The following is a 20,666-nucleotide window of genomic DNA, read 5'->3' as shown; positions in this document are numbered from 1 at the left end:
GCCCTGGGAGTCAGGGCTGTTGGGCCGAGGCCGGCAGCTTCCCGGAGCCCAAGCTGGAGCCGGCAGCAGGCGCTTATCAGCTGCTGCTCTGAGGCCCGCTACTGCGGGGCAGGGGGCCCGGGGCTCTGCCAAACATCTTCCAGATGTGGCCACAGCTACCCGATAGCCTGGCTCTGGCTGGGGCCCACAGCCAGCGGTCTCCCGTTAGCCGAGCTGTTAGGAAAACAAAACCCAGTGAAGGCACGAGAGGCCCAGCTTCTCGGAAGGGAGAGAGGGGCAATTGGGCTGGACACGCAGTTCCAGGCGCTTGTTGGCCTCTTCCTTCCCTGCAGCCTTCAGGCGGGACGGCCCGGCCTGCCCAGCCGGCTCTGAACGCGAGGTGGTCCCGGCCATCGACTGGCTGCCTCCTGGGAGGGGATCATCTCAGTGTTCCCGGCCCTTGGCTCCCTGGAGGGCACCTGCTGAGCACCTGGTGGGTGATGTGGAGCTTGCGTTCCTGCTCACCCCAGCCGAGATGGCAGCTGTGCTGGTCAGACAGAGTCCCATGTGCCCCTGCCAGCCCTCCTGAGCCAGGACGTGTTTGGGCAGCAGTGGGGTGGGGCGTGGGAAAGGTGCCAGCCCACCCACTGCCCTGCCAGGCGGCCCCAGCAGGATAAGCAAGCATCTTGACTTCTAGAGGCGTTGGGGGAGGAAGGGAGCCCCGGGTCACACAGCTCTGGGGAGTGGGCAGCCCAGAGCCGTTTCCTTTCCAACACTTGGCCTCTCCATCCTGCTCCTGGTGTGCAGGTCAGCAAGGGGTCAAGGCCAAGGCTTCTGAGGTTACGCACTAGCTGTTTATCAAGTGCGGTCCCTTCAAGGAGCCAGGACTCTGTCCTTGCCAAGACATGGAGAAACCCGCCCATTCGTTTGTTGGGAAATATTTGCTAAGTGTGCGGAGAGTCGCCTACATCCTCCCTCGCAGCCTTGGCCCCTGGAACCCCCCTGACCTGCCCCCTCCCCCACTCCTGGGCCACAGACGGACCCTGCTCGACCTTCACCCTCTCCTTGGACGGCTGCTCCTGGGTCCTCCAGGTGGCCAGCGACAGCTGTTCTGCAGAGCCTTCCCTAACCCCCATGCCCTCACTCAGCTCTGTCCCTGCTAGCTTATGGGGCTGGCTGGCTCCCTGCAAAGCCCCGAGGTTGGGCAAGCCACTTGGGATGGGTGACCCCCCCAGGAAAGGGGATGTTCAGGGGAGTCCAGGGCAGATATTGGGGAGATAGAGACCCTAGGGAAGAGCTGCTGACAAGAACGCCAGGGCATGGATACCCCATGGCCCCTTATCCACAAGGTTGTACCCAGCACACGCTGGCTCTGAGGTCCTGTTCACATGCTTAGGCGACTGCAAGGCCGCCCCCCTGCCCCAAGAGAGGCCAGGTGGGGAGCCCTGTGTGGCCTCCTGCCCCCTCCACCTTTGGGCCCTGAGCATGCCAGGCCCAGCCCATCCAGCTCCCTCTGGGCCTGGATCACAAGCCTGGGACAGAAGACAGGACAGTGGTTCCTTGGTTCTCTTGAGGCTTTGACAGGGAGGAGGCAGGAGGTTGGGGAGGTTCAGGGCACGGAAGGCCATCAGCTCAGAACCGTGGCTCAGTGCAGCCGTCACAGGCGAGGCTCCGGGGCTGGGCGTCCACAGGCTCACATGGCTCAGTCCACTTTGCTTTTCCAGTTTCAGTCTCAAACTTGCCTCTTCCAGGTAGCCTTCCTTTTTAATTATTTTTTTAAAAGATATTATTTATTTATTCATGAGAGACACAGAGAGAGGCAGAGACACAGGCAGAGGGAGAAGCAGGCTCCATGCAGGGAGCCTGATGAGGGACTCAATCCCAGGACCCCAGTATCATGACCCGAACTGAAGGCAGACACTCAACCACTGAGCCACCCAGGTGCCCTAGCCAGGCAGGATCCTTGCTTACTTCCTTGATCCATAATTCTCAATCCACAATCCACAATTGGTTTGAAGTGTTTTGTTTCCTCAGCAAATGAGGGCATTTGGTGAATGTTCCCTGACGGTCAGGACCCCTATACTTGTTCCCCCCTACTCCCCTGCTTGCCCATGACCACGGGTAACAAAAATAATGATGCCATTTCTTAAAATGCCATTGAAACAATGCCATGCTAAGTGTTTTGTATTCAGTGACCTCATTTAATCTTGGCAACACCCGTGCAAAGTGGGCGCTAGTACAGAGGGGGACGCGGGGGCCCAGGGAGCCAGGAGGGAGCTGGGGGCCTGCCTGCAGTCACAGAGGGAGAGCTGGAGCCCGTGCCTGTTCCCTCACTTCTATACCTGACCTCCCAGCCCAGCCTCCTGCTTCCTCTCTCAGCCTGTTTTACTTTCCCGAGACCAGTCTGGCCAGACTCTGACTCAGTTTACCCCATCGGGCCTGAGTGGAGCAGTAGGTGAGGCCTCTGTTCCCAGTCAAAGGTGAGGAAGCCTGGTGTGGAGATGGGACAAAGGGGGCCCCAGGGCGCTGAGCCGGGAGGGGTCCCTGAGGCGTGTGCCCTGCAGGGCCGCTGAGCAGCGTGCTTTGGTGACCAGCTGACCCTCTCCCGGGAGGCCGTGATGCCCGGCATTCCTGCTGCCTCTGCACAAGCACAAGTGGTCTCGCCCACATACCTGGCGCTCCTCCCTGCAGCTCCCTCCTCCCTGAAGCTCTGGGTTGCTTTCTTACGGGTCTGGGCCAAGCCCCTGTGGCCTAGCCTGGGGCGGATTCCTGCCGGTGCTGGCTTTCCCTAACTACAATCACAGCCCCGCTGAGGTAGATGGGGAGCTGTAAAGCCTTTTTAAAAGGGGCAATAAAAGTTTTGGGTTTCAGATGGTCTCACTGAAGAAGAGAGTAACAGAGACGGGAAATGTCAGTAGCAGACAAAGGCCAAAGCGCACAGGCTGGCCTCAGATGAAGCACCTCCTTCTGAGCAAACAGGCGGCGGCAACCCTCACCCCAGCCCCAGCCCGGGAGGCAGATGGGCCCCTACAACACACATGTGTTGTCCTAAGTGTTCGTAATACTTCTCTGCTGGCCACGGAGGAGGTGTGCACTCCAGCTCCATCTGAGCCCTGCATGCGTGGTGTATGTGTGTGTGCACTTGCACGTGCATGTGTGTGCATGGGAGACGGCGAGTGCCTGGGCCTGGGGTACATGTATGTGTGTGTGTGTGTGTGCACGTGTATGTATGTGCATGGGAGACGGTGGGTGCCTGGGCCCGGGGTACACATGTGTGTGTGCATGTGTGTGTGCATATGTGTGTATGGGAGAGGGTGGGTCTCCTGGTCCTGAGGTACACGTGTATGTATATGTGTATGCGTGGAAGATGGCAGGTACCTGGGCCTGGGGTACATGTGTGTGCATGTGTGTGCATGGGAGACAGGGGTGCCTGGCCTGGGGTACACGTGTGTGTGTATGCACGTGCATGTGTGTGCATGGGAGACGGCGGGTCGCCTGCACCTGAGGTACACGTGTGTGTATGTGTGTGCATGGAAAATGGCAGGTGCCTGGGCCTGGGGTACACATGTGTGTGCATGTGTGTGCATGGGAGATGGGGGTGCCTGGCCTGGGGTACACGTGTGTGTGTGCACATGCATGTGTGTGCATGGGAGGTGGTGGGTGCCTGGGCCTGGGGCACATGTGTGTGTGTGCACGTGTATGTGTGTACATGGCAGATGGTGGGTGCCTGGGCCCGGGGCACACGTGTGTGTGCGCACATGTGCATATGCATGTGTATCAATGGGAGGTGGATGATGCCTGGGCCCGGGGCACACAAATGCTCCAGCAGGGGCATCGGCTGCGTCTGCTCCTTGCTCTGCAGGGTCCAGGGAGGCCTGTGCCCAGCCCAGCCCCCAGGTCCTGGGGCGACCCAGTGGGAGGGACAACATCCTGCTTATGTGTCTTGTGCACTGCAGCCCCTCTGCCGGTGTCACTTGATGTCACTCAGGACGCCCAAACCCGCATATCAGGGAGCTGCCTGGTTCCTTTCGTTTCTGGTGGATGTGCTGTCCCAAGCCATAGACGCTAGCCATAGCCACAGGGAGAGGGTTGCCCCATAAAATCCAGGGCACCATTTCAAATACAAATTTCGGGTGAACAGTCAATACTGTTTTAGTGTAAGTATGTCTCACATAAACAGGTCCCAAATGTGTGAGAGCTGGGCAGGCAAAATCATTATTTTTTATCTGAAATTCATGTGTAACCACATGCCCTGTATTTTATCTGCAACCTTACACATGTAAACGTAAATTAATTAAAACAAACTGATATTTAGCACCTCTGTAGCACAAGCCACATTTCAGATGCTCTAGAGTACGTGCGGCTGGAGAGCAGGGTGGCCCCAAGCATCTCTCTGTCAGGAAAGCAAGTTCTGCCCACTGGCTGCTCTGGGCCTGTGGGTGACTTCTGGGGCTTGGCATTTGGCCCGCGCTGGAGGGCAGCTCAGGGCCCCGGTTCCCTAGTCCTCATCAGGGGTGAGGTAAGTCCTGTCCAGAGCCCACGGGGGTCGGAGAGGGCCCTGGAGGTTCTTCCTGGCCCCAGGAGCCGTGACTTTCAGATTCTAGGGCAGGAAGACCCCGGCGCATCCCCCTCACCCCAGCCCTTGGCCAGAGCCCCCACGATGTCAAAGTGGGCCTGTGAACCAGAGGAAGATGGCACTAGGAGGAGAAGTAAGACGCTGGGGACAGCCACTGCCCAGCGCCTGGTGTCCAAGGGACCAGGCCCAGCCACCCGCATCCTGGCCCTCGGTGTTCTCGTCTGCGCAGTGGGGTCTCCACGGTGCTGACCCTGCTTGGAGTGGCACAGCGGGCTGTGAGCCCGCGCGGCAGACGGGGCTGATGGCTGGAGCGCGCCTCCTAATTGTCCATGACTTACAGACTTGGCTGGGCTCCCAGACAGCCTCATAAATCAGCGCAGCCACAGTGAGTAGCCTGTTAGTGCGGCCCTTATGCGCTTGGCAGGCCCCTCACCTTCTCCCTGCTCGGGAGCATCCCACTGCATCCAACTTTCCATGTGCTGCTGCAGAGCTGGGAGCTGGGGTGTGCTTGCGGGGCATGGGGGGCCAGGGGGAGGGGAGGGGTGATGGGGTGGGGAGGCTGGGGAAGGAAGGGCAGAGGCTGGCCACTTTGTGGATGCCTGTTCCCCAGAGTGAGGCCCTCAGGCCCCTGGCATGGCCCCCAGAGCCTCCTCTTTCCTTCCCGCTCTGTCTCCCCTGCAGACGTGGGAGACAGGCTGGATGAAAAGATGCTGTTTCCAGGGTGTCCTGCCTCTTTGCGGGGTGAGCATGTTCCTGTGGTGTGCACATGTGTACGGTGCGTGGTGCAGGTGTGCCTGCGTGCACATCCTCCTCCCCCCGACCAGACAAGAAGCCACTGGAAGCACATCTGCCCCTTGCTGCGGCAGGGAAGGGCAGGGCCCCGTCCGTCTGGGGGGGCTGGCCCTGAACCTGTGCTCATCTGGGAAGAAGAGTGATAATGCACCCCTGCTCCCTGGGCCTGCCTGGCCGGGACTCTGAGGGGCAGTGGGGAGAACCGAGTGGCTGTTCTGGTGTCCCTGGGCTATCAGGAGAGAAAGAGGCTGAGCCAGGTGGAGGCTGTGGGGGGTCCAGGCCCCCAGGCTGGGGACCTCCGGATGGTCAGGAAGGCTGACAGACCTTGTCCCCGGATCTCTCCTGGCCCCCCAAGGTGAGCAAGAGGTGACTTTAGGACAAACAGCCAGCTGCCCTCCCAATGGGCTGTGGGAGTGGGCGTGCACCGCCTGGAAACACAAACAGGCCCCAGACAGGTGTAGGTAACTTCCTGCCTGACACATGTGCCCACATCATTCGGGAAGGCGGGGTGGGCCAGGCTGCTGGGGAGGCTCAGGTTTGTGAGGTGATGTCTGGGAGGCCTGCTCCCGCCACCCCTGGGGCCCAGTGCGGACAGGCTCTGTGCCAGAGCTCGCTGACCTCCCCACGCCCTGCGGCAGTCTTGCCCCATGTGCCCGGCCCGGGAGGGCCCACTGGCCTCTGCTCAGGGACCCCCTTCCCAGGAGAGAGTGCTGTGTGCTCGGCGCATTCAGGGGACCGGCCATGCGGCAGCTCCTGGACCAGCAGATGTAGGCTGGGGCCTAGCCTGGTGCTCACCTGCTTGGGGCCTCGGGCTCCTGTCTATAGGATGCAAGGATCACACTTTGCCATGGACTTGTTTTAAGAATTAGAGCAGGGGATGAGAAGACAGGGCACACAGTGGGGTCAGGTATTGAGGACCCGGCTGGAGGGGTGGCCACGCAGGCCTGGGCCAGGGACAGAGCTGCCCCGCAGACCGCGGCTTCCTGATGGGTTTGCACAGAGCCTGAGGCATGGGACAGAAGCAGCGATGCCAATTTCCAAGAGAAAACAGATGTTGTGAGGAGGGCGTGGGCAGAACCCCTCTGGCTGGGGCTTGGCCCACACTTTTGGGTGCGGAGGGAAGGGCCGATATGGGGACACGTGCTGGCTCTGGGCTTCTGCAGACACCCATTGGGCAGGACTGGTGGAGGGGGCCGGGGGAGGGAGTGCGCCTTTTTCCAGCATGGTGTTTGGCACTCAGGGGAACCCTAGGGAGTGGGCAGGGTGCTCCCCAAATCCCCAGGGACCCGTCAGGCTCGGAGGGGAGACGAAGCCCCTGGGTACTCCGGGGTCAGGAAGGGCAGGAGGCCTCTCTCTGGGGGCCTGAGATGGGGGCGGGTGGGGGGCTCACGGCGGGCAAGGGCCAGGGGGCCTTGCAAGGTCAGATGCAAGCACAGCAAAGGGTAGAGCAGTCTAGCTTGGCAGGGGGCCCCGCGCTTCCAGCCTTCTTGTTGACCTTGGGGAGCAGGAGGACGAAGGACATGGCCAGGGCACAGTGGTAGAAGCTGTGGACATAGGTGTAATCCCAGTCCTGCAGGGGCGGGGAAGGGGGATCAGTCTGCGGCCCCAGGACACCCCCCCTCGCTCTGTGCCTCTGCTGGCACGCCTGGCATGCCAGGGCACCTGCCGGTCACCCCCCCTCAGGAATCTGGCCACATGCCCTCCTCCAAGGGGCCTCTGCTCAGCGTGCAGCCCACGGGCCGTCCTCCCTGACATCAGAGCCCGGGAGCACAGAGGGTACAAGGTGGAATGTTGTAGCATTGGCATTCGCTGTTGGCAGCGAGGCTGGGGCTCCTCCTTGCCTCCCTTCTCCCCCTTCCTCCCTCTCCCTCCTCCTCCTCCTTCCTCCCTTCTCCCTTCTTCCCCTCCCTCCTCTTCCCCTCCCTCCTCTTCCCTCCCTCTCCCTCCTCTCCCCTTCTTCCCTCCTTCCGCCCTCTCTCCTCCCTACCCCTCCCCTTCCTCCCTCCTCCCCACCCCTCCCCACTCCTCTCCCCCACCACCTGCAGGTACAGACTCCAGCCCCAGGCCCCACATGGGCTGTGCACCTCATCCTAGATACACGCAGACAGTGATAGCCCTGTTCCTGTGATGGACGATACTGTGGTGGGAGGGAGGCACCTCTGCACCCACAGGGAGCGACAGAGGAGGTGGGATGTAATCCTGCTGAGGCCACCCCCTAAGGAGGCCAAGGGCCCCATACCTCAAAAAAGAAGCGCAGCATAAGGGCCAGTGCCCCAAAACAGAGGCCAGGGCCTATCTGCTGGGTGTAGACACTCTTGTCCGGGTACAGACTCTTCTTCTCCTTCATCTGCTGCAGCTGCGGGGAGAGTGGTCATGCAGAGAGGTCACACAGTGGGCACTCTGTGCAGAGTTGGCTGGGGAGCTGGCCCTGGGCATGCATGCATACCTCGCTGTCCTCGGGCAGGAGGTGGGGCTCAGGGAGATGCCCACACGCCCGGTCCCGCGGCTGTAGGACCCAAGGGAGCCCCAGCCTGGATGCCTGAGCAGGACACCCCTGGGCCAGTTTGCCTCATGAGGACCCCCCACCCCTGCCTGCCTCTTTGGGACAGAACAAGACTGCCCTTGCACCTGCACCTCTGCCCACCAGCAGGGATGCCCAGGGGACCAGACACAGCCCACCACAGGGTCCACTGGGCTACCCATGGGTTGGTCCACGAGAACCTTCAGCTGCTGCTAGATAATGACCTATCCTAGCACTTATGAGACAACCTGAGCAGCTCGTGAACCTTTGCTTGCTCAGGTACCCATGTTAGTGGAAGGCTCGAGCAGGCATGGATGAGTAAAAAGATGGGCTCAGGGGTCTCTGAGGGCACAGCCAGTTGAGCCTCTGACTCTGGGTTTGGCTTAGGTCCTGAACTCACGGATCATGGGGTCAAGCACTCAGGGGGGAGTCTGCATAAACATTCTCTTCCCCTTGCCCCTCCCCCACTCGCTGGCTCACTATCTCTAAAATAAGTAAATAAATCTTAAAAAAAATTTAAAAATGGCTCCACATACACAGAAAACGTGCATAAATGTAGGTTCACCTCCTGGATCCCCAAAGCCCTGGGGCCAAGGTGTTTTGGGGGCACAGGACATTTAGGATGGCAGCGACAGAACAGCTGTGTGCACCATGTGCCCTGAGGCCCCCATGGGCTGGGGCACTGACCCCCACCCCGGCTGCAGAAACCCACCAGCTGGAGCACACAGAGACGGTGTATAGCCTCGTGCTGGGTCGGGGCTCGGCCACCGGAGTCTGGTGTCTAGTTTTCTGGAATTTGTTGTTGCCGATAAGACATCAGTACCTGCTCGGGCACTGTCAGCACATGGGTGCAGCTAGGGGGACCCCGGGGGCCCGGGGTCATGCCCTGCAGCCCCCACACCCACCTCTCTCTGCTTCCTCTCCCTGAGGCTACTGCTCCCCACCTCTGGCTCAAGAAGGGACGAGCCTCCGGGAGAAGAAAACCACCCTCATTCCAGGAAACAACTGCCCTTGGAAATCCAAAATAAACTCCATGTTAAATGGTCTGAAAAACACCATTTGAGCCCCAGATGCAGGGAGCCAGGCAGACCTCCTGGTTCCTGCGGCTGGATCCACAGCCCCGGGGGCTGTGGCGCTTCCCAGGGACACCTGTAAGTGTCACCCCTTTGGGCTAATCACCATCCAACTCCAATTCAGACCTGCCAGGATCTGTGGGAGGAATGGACCCTCCAGCACAGACCAAGAGCCCACCCTACTTCCTGCCGGGGGTGGGGGGGGTGAGGGGGGGTTAGCGCATTATCGAAGCCCAGGGCTCTGTGTTTATGCATTCCAGCGTGTTCATTAACTGGTCCTTCTCTGGGGCCGGACACAGCAGACCCCACATGCCTCCTCAGCTCTCACAGGCAGCTCCAAGGGGCCTCTTGGGTCAGCCCCGGGCCAGCCCTGCGTCCCCAAGTTGGAGTGAGGAAGAGGCTACTCTCCTTCCCTTTTCTTGAGAGAAGTCAAGGCCTGGCCTTGCCCGGTGCTGTGTGACCTTTCGTTGATTGTGACCTCTTGAGCCCTCCTTCCTTCACCAACGGAATGGCGACACAGATCCTTCACTCCCCGGCTGTAGGAGGAACAGGGCTTTCCTTTCCCTCCTGCAGCCATGCAATGGGGTGATGGGCATGTTCTGTCCTACTGGCCCAGCCTGGCTCCTCTTCCCAGAGAACTGCCTTCCTGCTCCCCCAGGTGGCCTGGCTGCGTCCCCATCCCCTGAGGCCCTACATCTTGGCCTTAATTTTGGGTCCTTGAGGGGTGTGTGGCTTGGGCAGGGTCAGACCACACCAGACTAAACCTGCTGCCAGAGCTTGGAGTTGGGACACCTCGAGATTCCAGGTGGGGCTCCAGAGGGGCGAAATGTGGCAGAGGGATGTCACCCTCGGGGCCCAGGCTGCTGCAGGGCTGGACAATGGGCCCCGCCTCAGGCCTGCCCACAGCCCAGGCCTCTGGTCTGGTCCTTGCAAGGCTCTGCGGCTTCCCTTCTGGGGAAGGGAGTGGCCCTGGGTCCACCCTGCTCTGGCATCTCTCGTCAGCTGGGGGAGTGTAAGTGGCTTTCAGGCCCCACAGCCAGGGAGGGCCTTGATACAGGAGAGGATGCAGGGAGGCCTGGAGATCGCATTAGGGTCTAGTGTGTGCCAGGCCCCAGGGGGCCCAGGGAAGAGACGCCAGCGTTGCAAACTTTGGCCCAGGCTGCCTCAGTGCTTTGGGGCAGTTCCATCGTCCTGCCCACCGCACACCACAGCCTCCCTCCTCACCAGAACCAAACAAACTCAAGGCTCACGGCCTCCTTGAAGTCTTCCCAGATTAACCCAGGCCATTTCCAATTGCTTTTGCATCTCTGAAGCAGTCATTCTCTGCGAAGAATAATACCACTAGTAGTAATAGCTCCTAGGCACTGAGCACATTAGAAGCTAGAAAGTTCTATACTAGTACTTTTAGATGCATTAACTCAATCTTTGAACGAATCCTATGAGGTAGGGATTGGACTGTTCCTGTAACAGCCACTTTTCAGATATGGAAACTAGAGGCAGAGAAGTAGAGTCACTTGAGTTAGGTCCAGAGCTAGTGAGTAAGGATGATACGGACCATGTAGGGGGGTGGGGGGGCTGATGCTCATTGTCTCTGTTTTAGCTGCAGCCCTGAGATGGGAAGTAAAGGGAGTCCTGGAGGTGGAGGGGTCACAGGGTACAGCTGCCCCCGTCCACTGAGGCCCACATGGTACGCACCCACTTTGTGGCGATGATGAGGACAGCCGTGCCAATGGGGCCCGAGTACACCCCGTAGCCCCAGCGGTCATGGTAGATCCGCACGGCGATGGTCAGGACGCCAAACATCACAAAAGTCGACCTCTTGGGTTCGTCGAAGTCAGCCAGTGCTGGGGTGGGAGTGGGGGTAGGGGGAGAGGAACCGGGAGTGGTGAGTGGCCTCTCTGCCCCTCCAGCTACTGCTCCCCCAGAGGCATCCCTTAAGGGCCCCAGTGCGGGGTGCCCCCAGCCTGCGACAAAACCCCATGGCCCAGCCCGGTCCCCCGAGGTCTGAGTTCCGGCTGGCTTTAAGGGACAGACATGGGCAGAGTGGCCCAGGCTGCATTTGTGGGAAGCTGCTTTCATGAGTGGGTCAACGTGCACCTGCCTTGAGGGATCTCTGCGCCCAAGACAGAGACCCCTGGGCTGAAAACAGCCAGGTACGAGACAGGAACGATCTGGGTCCTTCCCAGGGCCTGGGCGAATAGCAGGGAACCCCGTGCCATGGGGACCAGGTGCCCTGGCATCGCCGCGAGATAGCGCTGAGGGAGAAAAAAGTTGCAGAAACAATGTGCTTCTGAGCGATTCCATCCTCGTAATCACCCAAGCTGACAGTGAGGTGCATGAATGCATGTATGAGCCTCTAGAAACGTCTCAGGGGCAAACCCTGACAGGTGAGCAGTGGTCTCCTGGGAGACGGGACAGAGGGGAGCCCTTCCGCTGCTTCCTCCGTGTGGCTCCACCATGTGTGTGTCCAAATGAGCCTTCATGAAGGTGAACGCGGAGAGGGTTGTAAGGATGGGGATCAGGGCACTTAGGGACTGGGCGTTCCTTTCCGTCCCTCGAAGCCCTCCTGGGCCCTCGAAGCCCAGGAGATGGGGGAGGTGCTCCAGATGGGGGATGGGGGGTGGAGTCGGGGGGACAGGGCTGTTTTAGGGAGCCGGCAGGTGGATGGTGGGGAAATGGAGGCCCGGGGCGCAGCCACTCACCCATCAGTGAGACCCACATGCTCAGTGCCGTCCCATAGACGCTGAAGTACTCCAGGACGTCGTGGCGCATGAAGCAGAGCACCGATAGCCCGGGCCCGTTGCACGCGTGGTGGAGCTGCCAGACAAACCCACGGCCTCAGGGGATGGAGGGGATGGCACCCCAGTCATGGGCTGGCACCCCAGCACCCCAGCCCTCAGCACCCCAGCCACAGTCCTGGCCAGCCCTGGCCGCCCACCAGCTGCGAGGCTCGAGCAGGGTCACTTCATGCCTCAGTTTCCCCACCTGAAGGACGGATGCGCTGCCCACTGCTCCCCTCCTGTGATCTTGTGGGGAATTAGAGGAAACAATCCACATGAGGTACGGGGTGGGTGGAGGCACTGGGATGCCCTCTAATGTTCTCTGATGCGACCAGGCAGAGGCCAGGCATTACTCAGGTGAAACCTGCTGAGGTGGGGAGCCCTGCACGTGCTGTCAACACCTGGGTTTGCCAACAACAGGTGCGTGTGCATCCCTTCAATGCTCGCTGGTGTGAGTGGCGCCACGGCCTATCTTTAGGATGCCAGTCGGCTCTTCAGGGGCCTGCGGGGGCCTTTTTTTCCCCCGACTGCTGGCCCCTGTGGTGACTAGGGTACCCCCTCCTCCCCGTAGAAGTCCTCAGACCTCAGTGGGCACCAAACCCCGGGCAGGGGCTGGGGCAGGGCAGGGGGCGTGTGAAGACTCGGGTTGCTGAGCCGGCCCTGACTTGCTAACTCAGCAGGTCTGGGGTGCAGTCAGGGATTTGCATTTTTAAGAGTTTCTCAGGCTGATGGGAAGCCTGGGGGGCTCAGCAGTTGAGCCTCTGCCTCTGCCTCAGGCCCAGGTCCTGGGATCAAGTCCTGCTTCGGGCTCCCTTTGGGGAGCCTGATTCTCCCTCTGCCTGTGTCTCTGCCTCTCTCTGTGTCTCTCATGAATAAATTAATAAAATCTCCAAAAAAAAAAAAAAAAGTTTCTCCCTGGCATCTGATCTACTCACGATTTTTAAAGCGAAACGCCCCCTGAGGAGTATTCGCCAAGTGGCCAGCCAATTCCCTCCCAGAAAACAGCAGCTCTCTCCTTGCATGCACACGTTTCATCATCTCAAGTAATAATTTAATTACGGAGCATGATCATTTTGACAAGTTCCACAGGTGATGCACGAGCTTGGGAACCTTCACAATTGACTCTGGGTGAGCCTAGCTCAGCAGGTGGGAGGAGGCAAACAGGAGAGCAGCCCTGGTCTGGAGGACCAGGGGTGTTACAGAGGGAGCAGGAGCCCTGGAGCACCCGGCGAGTCAAGCAAGTAGGGGTGGATTTAGAGCTCCTACTGGTTACAATTACAGGTGACCCACAGTTTGGGTGCACCTAGGAGGCATGAATAGAGGTATAGTGTGCAGAACAAGAGAGGTGAGTGTCCTGCTTCTCTCTGTCCGGGATCAGACCCACCTAGAGAACTGTGTTGAACTCTGGAGGGCACACCATTTGAAGTGACACAGGCAAAGAGGATAGAGGAGAGCAACTAGGCTGTGGACAGGTCTGTTTAGCTGGGGAAACAAGAGCTTCAGGTGGGGCCTGATCAAGGTGCTCAAGGCTCTGTGGGATACAGTGGGGAGAAGGACACTTGCTCCGCACGGTTCTGGCAGGCAAGCCCTGTGAGTGACGTGGATCTTGTCCTGCTACTTCCAGAACCACATCCCTGGCCCCACCTCCTGGCCCCAGCATCTGCTGCATTTGCACCTGCATCTCTCCTGTGTAGCACGGATCACCAAGTATAATCTCAGACTTAGTCACTCTGAGCGCCTTGGGAGTGTCCCCCCTGGGCCCGTTAAGAACAGGAGCATCCAGTCTCCACCTGGCCGTGTGAATGCTGGCTCAGGGAGGCAGGGTTTGCCTTTGGAGGACAGCTGACCCAGGAGGGGCTGCTCCCACCTTGGCTCATCTCGGCTGAACAGGTGGGGAAGCAGACATTCAGGGCAGCGCTGCCTGCCAGGGAGGCTGGGCAGAGGGGTGGTCGGTGCCCAGCCACTGTGTCTGTGAGGCCTGCCTCCTCTCCTGTGCAGGGGTGACTTGACCCTCCCAAGGGTGCGGGCAGGGCTGGAGGGCTGCCGGGGGCTGCTGAGAGACCGCGCAGCCTCCAGGAGCCCACCTAATGGATCCTGGCTTTGTGAGCTCCAGCAAGCAGCTGACTGCCTGGGGCCTCCCCTCCGTCAGACAGGATGCTGTGGGGTGGGCCAGGGGACTCCACATGACAAAGCACATGGCACCATGTTCGGCACAGACACGGTGATTGTCATGGGAGGGTTGTGACCAGAACACAGAAGAAGCCACGTGGGCGGCAGAGGCTGCCATGGTGTTGCCTGGGGCTTGGGGGGAAAGCGGCTGAGTGTGGCTTTGAGGTCGGAGGACATTTGTCCTAGGAGGCAGCTGCCTCTGCCACTCTGGGCAGGCTAGGGTGGGACGGGGTGAGCCTCTGAGGTCAGGCTGGAGGCAGCTGGGAGCCAGCAGGGACGGGTGGCCTGGCAGTGTCTGGGCCCGGCTCCTCCTCCCAGCCCCAAGCCCTCTGTACCCAAAGAGGGGTCCCCAGTCTGCTCTGTGCCTGGGCTTCTCATCTCTCAAACTGGCTTCCTGGAACTCACCCAGACAGGGCTCCCTTCTGGAACTAATGAAACGGCATCAGACAAGATGCCTTCAATGAGCCGAGAGCCAGGGCACATCCCGTATGGACCATGTGATTCGCCTTCTGTGGGACTCGGTTTCTTCATCTGTCAAATGGGCCTGTCATAATCCCAGGCTCATGAGGAGCTGAGAAGACTACATGAGACAGTGTATGCAGAGCACCCGGCACACCCCACAGCCCGGGTGCTGGCTTGTGGCCAGCCCCACTGCAGCTAAGGTCCATCCTGTGCCCATGTGTGGAGGCTGAAGCCCTGGGCAGCCCCCAGCCGCAGGTCCCCTCGCTGCCTATGGGAACGCCAGCCCACGTGCACATGCAGCTTCTCCTGTTGCAGGTAAGCATGGGTGCGGCTAGCTAGGACATTGGCATGACAGGTGTGTGCTCACAGACCTCAGTACCCGGAGCTGCCTCAAGGACCCTGATGCTCACCCGCAGAGGCCCTGCCGCTGGGGAGCCAGGCCAGCCGGCAGCAGGAGGCATGCAATTTTTCACATGTCTGACTCTGCTGTCAGGAGGGGTCTGGGGGAACACTTGCACCCCTGGTCCTTGCTTCTCAAGGGGAGCTGGGCTCGGAGAGGGATGAGTCTGATGGGAGCGAGGGAGCGAGTCCAGCCGTGAGGGTGGGGGACTCAGAGGGATGCTGGTCGGTTCTGAGACACAGATGGGTGATGGGTGGAAGGATGGGTCATCAATTAGGAAGGTAGAGCAATGGTCGATTAGAGAGAGAGGTCCATAGGAGGGTGGGCAGACAGACAAACAGAAGCTTAGGGATGGGAGATACAGCCACAGACATATGGGGGGCCAGGGGAACCAAGCCAGACAGGGAAAGACCAGCAGGGTTGGGACAAGGGCACGTTCTATGGAGACAGAGCTCCAGAGACCAAGAAAGACCTAGACACAGACAGAGTGAAAGACAAAAAAAAGCAGATGCGGAGAAAACCAGTAGAGGAAAACACAGGGGGAGAGAGACCCCCAGGGAGGGGGAGAGGGAGGGAGACAGTCATCCAGGCATATAAACGGAGGAAGAAGGACTCAGAGAGAGACAAGCAGACATGAGCAGGCCCTCCTGAACTGGGGCCAGCTCCGGAATTCTGGAATCAGACTCACCCAGGCCCTACGCATTCCCTAAACCCCACTAACCCCCTCTGGGGCCTGGCTTGGCCCTGTCCTCCCTGCTCAGCCGCCCTGTGCTTGTGGCTGGGACGGGGTGCAGGCGGTGGGAGGCACGGGTGGCCTGGGGTCTGCAGACGGCAAGAGAGGGGGGGCCCTGGAAGCTGGAAGGGCTTGTCCCGGACTGACTCTGGCCCCTTGTGGGCTTGGTCTCGTGTATACCGATCCTGGAGTGACTTCCTGGCACAAATGGGGAAACTGAGTTCCAGAGAGGATGAGGAGGTCCCCCCACCCTCTCTCCCAGTCTCTGGGCTCTTGCTTTCGCCTCCAAATCATTTTTCTTCCTCACCAATATAGGAACGTGGTGTCTCTTCCGCCTTTGGGGAGCATGCCCCGTGTGGGTCCTCCCCCGGGCCCCAGACTTACTGCCACGAAGAACATGGTGAAGAGGTAGACCATGGCCTCCATGTGGAACCGCCGCTTGGCGGCGATGCTGACGGTGGGGAGGAAGGCCAGGCTGCTGAGGGTGGGCAGGAGCAGCTTCGCCGCGAGCGTCCCCATGGGCCAGGGAGGAAGGTGCTGGCTGGGGAGGACGGGAGGGTGCAGGCCTCCCGGGGCCCCAGGGCAGAGAAAACCAAAGGGAGGGGCCTGCTCCTTTCAGTAGGGGCTGCGATGGCAGCTGTGGTCTGAACGCCCTGAAGGGAGGCCGGGATGGGAGCGCACATGTTGAGAGCACATGGACAGGGTCCAACAGCTGATGTGCCATGTGATCAACACTTGTCTCTGATTTTTTTTTTTCCCTGAGGCCAGAGTTGTTGACTCAAGGAGACCCTGCTTCTTTTCTTTGAGGCAACAACTTTGGAGTAAAGTCCCGGTGTACATAAGCCTTAGCTTCTAGCCTCTTTCCTTCCTGGTCCCCTCCCTGGGGCACTCCTGGTCCCCTCCCAGGGAGCCCCTGGTCCTCTTCCCGGGGTGCTCCTGGTCCCCTCCCTGGGGTGCCCCTGGTCTTCTCCCTGAGGAGCCCTGGGTCCCCTTCCCAGAGAGCTCCTTGTCCCCTCCCCAGGGCACTCCTGGTCCTCTCCCGGGGGCGCCCCTAGTCCCCTCCCTGGGGTGTTCCTGGTCCCCTCCCCAGGGAGCCCCTGGTCCCCTGCCCGGGGTGTTCCTTGTCCCCTCCCTGGGGTGCCCCAGTCCTTTCCCCAGGACACTTGGGAACCCAAATTGGGCCCATCAGCAGCCTCTGCTGCTCGGGTCATGTGTCCACTGGCGACCAGGGGTGAGAGAACCCAAGGTTTAGTCAATTCTAATCACTAAAGGACCTTGCAGACGAGCATCATGTTTTACCAGCCCACACCCATGTCCCGTTTGCCTGTGCTCCCCCCCATTGGGTTCCTCTGCAACCGGACTAGTGAAATGGCCTTTTCTACTTGGTTACATTGTTTTGCACCTGTAGTAAACAGCAGGATGAACTTGAAAGTGCTCCCAGGATGAGGCGGAGACCTACCTTCTCCAGCATCCCTCCTCTGGCCCTTGGGAAATGACCTTCCCTTGTCCTAGGAGGTCTCAGGGGAGCCATCTGGCAGGTGCCCCCTCAATGGCCCAGGAATGACGGGAGTGGTGAGCTAGGCGGGCAGACTCTCTTGGCCTGATGGCCTGCTTGTTTCTTGATTGATTGATTTGTTGTCGGCCAAAGAACAACCTTTACTTCCATCGATTTTTCCAACCTGATACAGTTTGCATGTGACAAAATGCACGGATCTGAGTACAGTTTGATGCATTCTGACGAGTGTGTACAGCTTGTATGGCCACCGTGTATCCCCACCACCCCAGGGTGACCTCGTGCCCTTTGGACTGTAAGCAGGCGTTGCTCTGGCTTCATCTGCATGCCTGACTGTGCCTGTTTCTAGAATTCCTCACAGATGAGACCATGCAGTATGCAGGCTTTGGGGTCTGACTTCTTTTGCGCCACCAATAAGCGAGTGGTATTCTCCTGTGTGGATGTGCTACACTGGAGTGTGGAGTGTGATCGCCCAGTGACAGCAGGAGCCCCTGGTGCTGCTGACCCATCTCAGTGTCCCCACTCTGGGCTTCCGAGACCTGCCTGCACCTCCTTTCCTTCCATAGGGGAGCAACCAGACCCCCTTCCCATAGATCTCGTTTTTGTCTTCAGCTGCCTGGACCCCAATCTCTGCCGTTTGCAGCGAGGCCTTTGGTCATGCCATTTTTCTGCTTTCATGACTTCCAAGGCACCTGCATCCTTGGGGTGAAGCGCAAGTGTTGAGGAGACCACCGGGCACACCCACCACACCCCTGGGTCTCTGCCATCTCCCCAGACCCTGTCTCTCCTCCTAGCCCCCCACCTCCCCTGCAAGAATGTGCTTCCTCCCCCTCCTCTTTATGGTTGCTGGCTAAACAGCACCGTCTGTGGGGAAGGCTGCCCCCCGGCCTGGCGCCCAGGCAAGCCGAGGTGCTCCTCCTTGGGCCCAAGCCTGGCACACGGTAGGTGTTCAACAAACACTGGCTGAATGAATGGCTTTGTTCAAGGAATGAATGAAAGTCCAAGGAGGCCAGGCTCCTGCACATTGCAGTCTGGCACTTAGGAGGCCCCTTCCCTCTCCAAATGGGAAAACCAGATCCTGCTGTGTGTGCAGCTCTAGGCAGGGCAGGAGGCAGGCGACCCCATGTGGGCTGTCACGCAGGCCGGCTCTCCCTGCCCACCTCTCCAGCCCTTGGCTCCTACTCGCACCCAGCCCCCAGCCCCAGCTCCCAGGGGGAATACATACCCTGTGGTGTGGAAATGCAAGGAGATGTCAGGTGCTCAGAGAACTCTCTGGAGCCATCAACCCTGCTCAGAAGCAGGAAAACATTCCACAGTTGGTTTTGTGCATGAGTGTGTGTGTGTTTTCTTTGCAGCTGTAAACTCCAGGGCCAGGGCTGTAAGCTTGGGGAAGGGAAAAAGAGAAGGGGGAGGTGTTGGAGGAACGCAAGGGTGGGGTTGGCTGTACATGTGTTGCAGTGATTAAGGCAGAAGGGGGCCGAGGGGGGCTGCCCCCAAGGGGGAAGACAGGTGACCAGGCCTGGGGCAGCCTGAGGAGCCCCTGCAGACCGGCAGGAAGTCCAAGTAGAGCGGAGAGGTGGGGGCGGCCCGCATGTGGCTCCCCTCCGAGACCCAGCCGCCTGGAGACCGACCAGCTGGCTCGGGGGAAGGCGTCCAGCTCTGAACAGGACTGAAATGACCCTCGGCTCTCCCTGCAGCCGGGGAAGCCACAGGCCTGGGGGCTGGGGAGGGGGAGGCAGAGTGGAGGACACTGGCTAGCTGCTTTGAGGGTGGTGTCGCCCTGGGTGGTGTGCGGGCTGGGACGGGGCTGGGCTGGGAGCCCACTCAGCCTGGGGAAGACTCAACCGGGGGCCTGAGCTGCGGGTGTGCAACCTGTCCCCATCCTCCCTACTGTCCTGTGGCCTCTGCCTGCCAGCCTGCCATGGTCACCCCCTGCCCTGCCACCTGCTCATGCTTGGGCTGCACCCGAGCCCACAGGCCGCACACCCTCCTTCTGCCCGGACATCGTCATGGCTTGGGCCTTCCCCATTCGTATTGTAGCCCTCAGCCTCCCCTGACCCCCACCGGGGTGCAGTCTCTCCCTTCTAACCCCCCCCCCCACACTGTATGCATCTTGAAAACTGCTCGTACATACAGACGCTGCTTCAGCGCCGGCCATGTGTAGGGCTCTGTGCCAAGCACTCTTCCTACTTTGTCCTGTCGGGTCCCGTCAGCAGCCGGGGGGTGGGGGGCGCTGTCTCTGCTGCCCCTATGTCACAGGGCAGGAGACTGAGGCCCAGAGAGGAGCAGGGCCTGGCTCCTGGCACATGCTCCTGTCACCGAATGTCCCAGGATGGCCTGGCCTCCCTGCCCAGCCCCAGGCAGCATCCCCCCTCCACCCAGCAGATGGCGCCGGCCCCAGGGGGACGCTGCGGAGGTAGTGGTGGGGTGGCTGCAAGGGGAGCCCACTGCCCGCACCCCCTTCCCTCGCCCCCTTTGCTGCTGTGGAGAAGGGCCGGTTTTATAGAGGTGCTGAAATGCCTGGAATGCCACACAGCTCCCGCCTCCCGGACAGCTGTCTGTCTGCTTGGTCGGGCCCAGAGAGCCGAGCCAGCTGCTGCGCCTGCGTCCTCCAAGTTGGGAATACCCGGCCCACAGCTCTCGGGCGCCCCAGAGCACAGCAGCCCTGCACCTCGGCTCTTTGAGCAGGGCCCATTGAGGCACCCCTGCCCCTGGCGGGAGGGGGTCTGGGCTTTGACACTTTCCAGCTCGTCCCTCGGGGGCCTCCCTGCCCCCCCCGAACGCCAGGCAGGGCGTCTGCTCTGGGCACATGTCTATATGTGTCTACAACGGAGCTTGCGATGGCCATCCTGTGTTGTCCTCAGCTGCGGGCTGAGAATTAGCAGCCTCTCTGAGCACCTGCCAGGAGAGCCGAGCCGGGGCCTCCCCCCGTGCCCCACGGGGTTGCCGGAATGCTGATGAGCGTGTGGCGCTCTGAGCAGTAGCCCGTCCATCTGTCTGGCCCTGGGGCTTTGTGTCCCTGGAGCTCCAGTGGCAAGCTCACTTCCTGGCCATGGCAAGGCTTCTCGGGCCCCTGACCTTCTTCTGTATTTGGGTGGAAAGGAGCCTCTTGTGGAATCTGAGAACCAAGGAGGCCCACACGCTTCCTGGGTGCCCCTGCTTGAACTTTCAAGCCTTGGCCTAACAGAGGATGCCAGTGCTTCTGGCTGAGAAAGGACAAGGAAACAGAGAAGCCCATGTTTTGGTTCAGACTCCCACCTGCTGACCCCCAATGGTCCAGACTCCTACCTGCTGACCCCCAATGGTCCAGACTCCCACCTGCTGATCCCCAGTGGTCCAGACTCCCACCTGCTGACCCCCAATGGTCCAGACTCCCACCTCCCATTTCTCCCAGTGGTCTACAAGAGGAAGCTCTTCCTGAGTGTCCAGCCCCAGGGCCCAGGGCAGAGAAAGCTGTCCTCTGGGGCCAGTCCTCTTCTGGGTCTGGCCATTCACCTCCAAGCTGGCCAGATGGCCCTTCGGTGGCCCAGTGCCTGCTGGGTGGGAAAGCTCAGAAGGTACCTGGCACGCCCTGGGCCCTGGACAGAGAGCAGACAGGAGGACAGGCAGAACACTGAGGGAGATGGTGCAGGTGGGCGGCCCTCGAGACTGTGTCGGCTGGCCTCTGG

General features: G+C 60.2%; 1 protein-coding gene across 1 annotated transcript; it reads right to left on the bottom strand.

The window, feature by feature from the left end:
- Positions 1-6,200: 6,200 nt before the first annotated feature.
- On the bottom strand, positions 6,201-16,149 carry MYMK (myomaker, myoblast fusion factor). The gene is made up of 5 exons (XM_077850409.1): positions 15,870-16,149; positions 11,644-11,758; positions 10,637-10,785; positions 7,587-7,703; positions 6,201-6,917 (listed from the first exon to the last, which is right to left on the bottom strand). The coding sequence occupies exons 1-5, from the start codon at positions 16,002-16,004 to the stop codon at positions 6,768-6,770; spliced, it is 666 nt and encodes a 221-aa protein (XP_077706535.1). The 5' UTR covers positions 16,005-16,149; the 3' UTR covers positions 6,201-6,767.
- Positions 16,150-20,666: the final 4,517 nt, after the last annotated feature.

Source organism: Canis aureus, chromosome 16, assembly GCF_053574225.1.
Source record: "Canis aureus isolate CA01 chromosome 16, VMU_Caureus_v.1.0, whole genome shotgun sequence".
NCBI lineage: Eukaryota > Metazoa > Chordata > Mammalia > Carnivora > Canidae > Canis > Canis aureus.
Note: the sequence above shows the minus strand (reverse complement) of the source record. Positions and strands in the feature narration are given on the sequence as shown.

What these genes read in the sequence shown, in the direction of transcription:
- MYMK (XM_077850409.1), bottom strand. Translation starts at nt 16,004, where the DNA reads ATGGGGACGCTCGCGGCGAAGCTGCTCCTGCCCACCCTCAGCAGCCTG. An exon ending in TCACCATGTTCTTCGTGGCA is followed by an intron (nt 11,759 to 15,869) that starts GTAAGTCTGGGG and finishes TTTGTCTGGCAG; the next exon opens with CTCCACCACGCGTGCAACGG. An exon ending in CATGTGGGTCTCACTGATGG is followed by an intron (nt 10,786 to 11,643) that starts GTGAGTGGCTGC and finishes CTCCCACCCCAG; the next exon opens with CACTGGCTGACTTCGACGAA.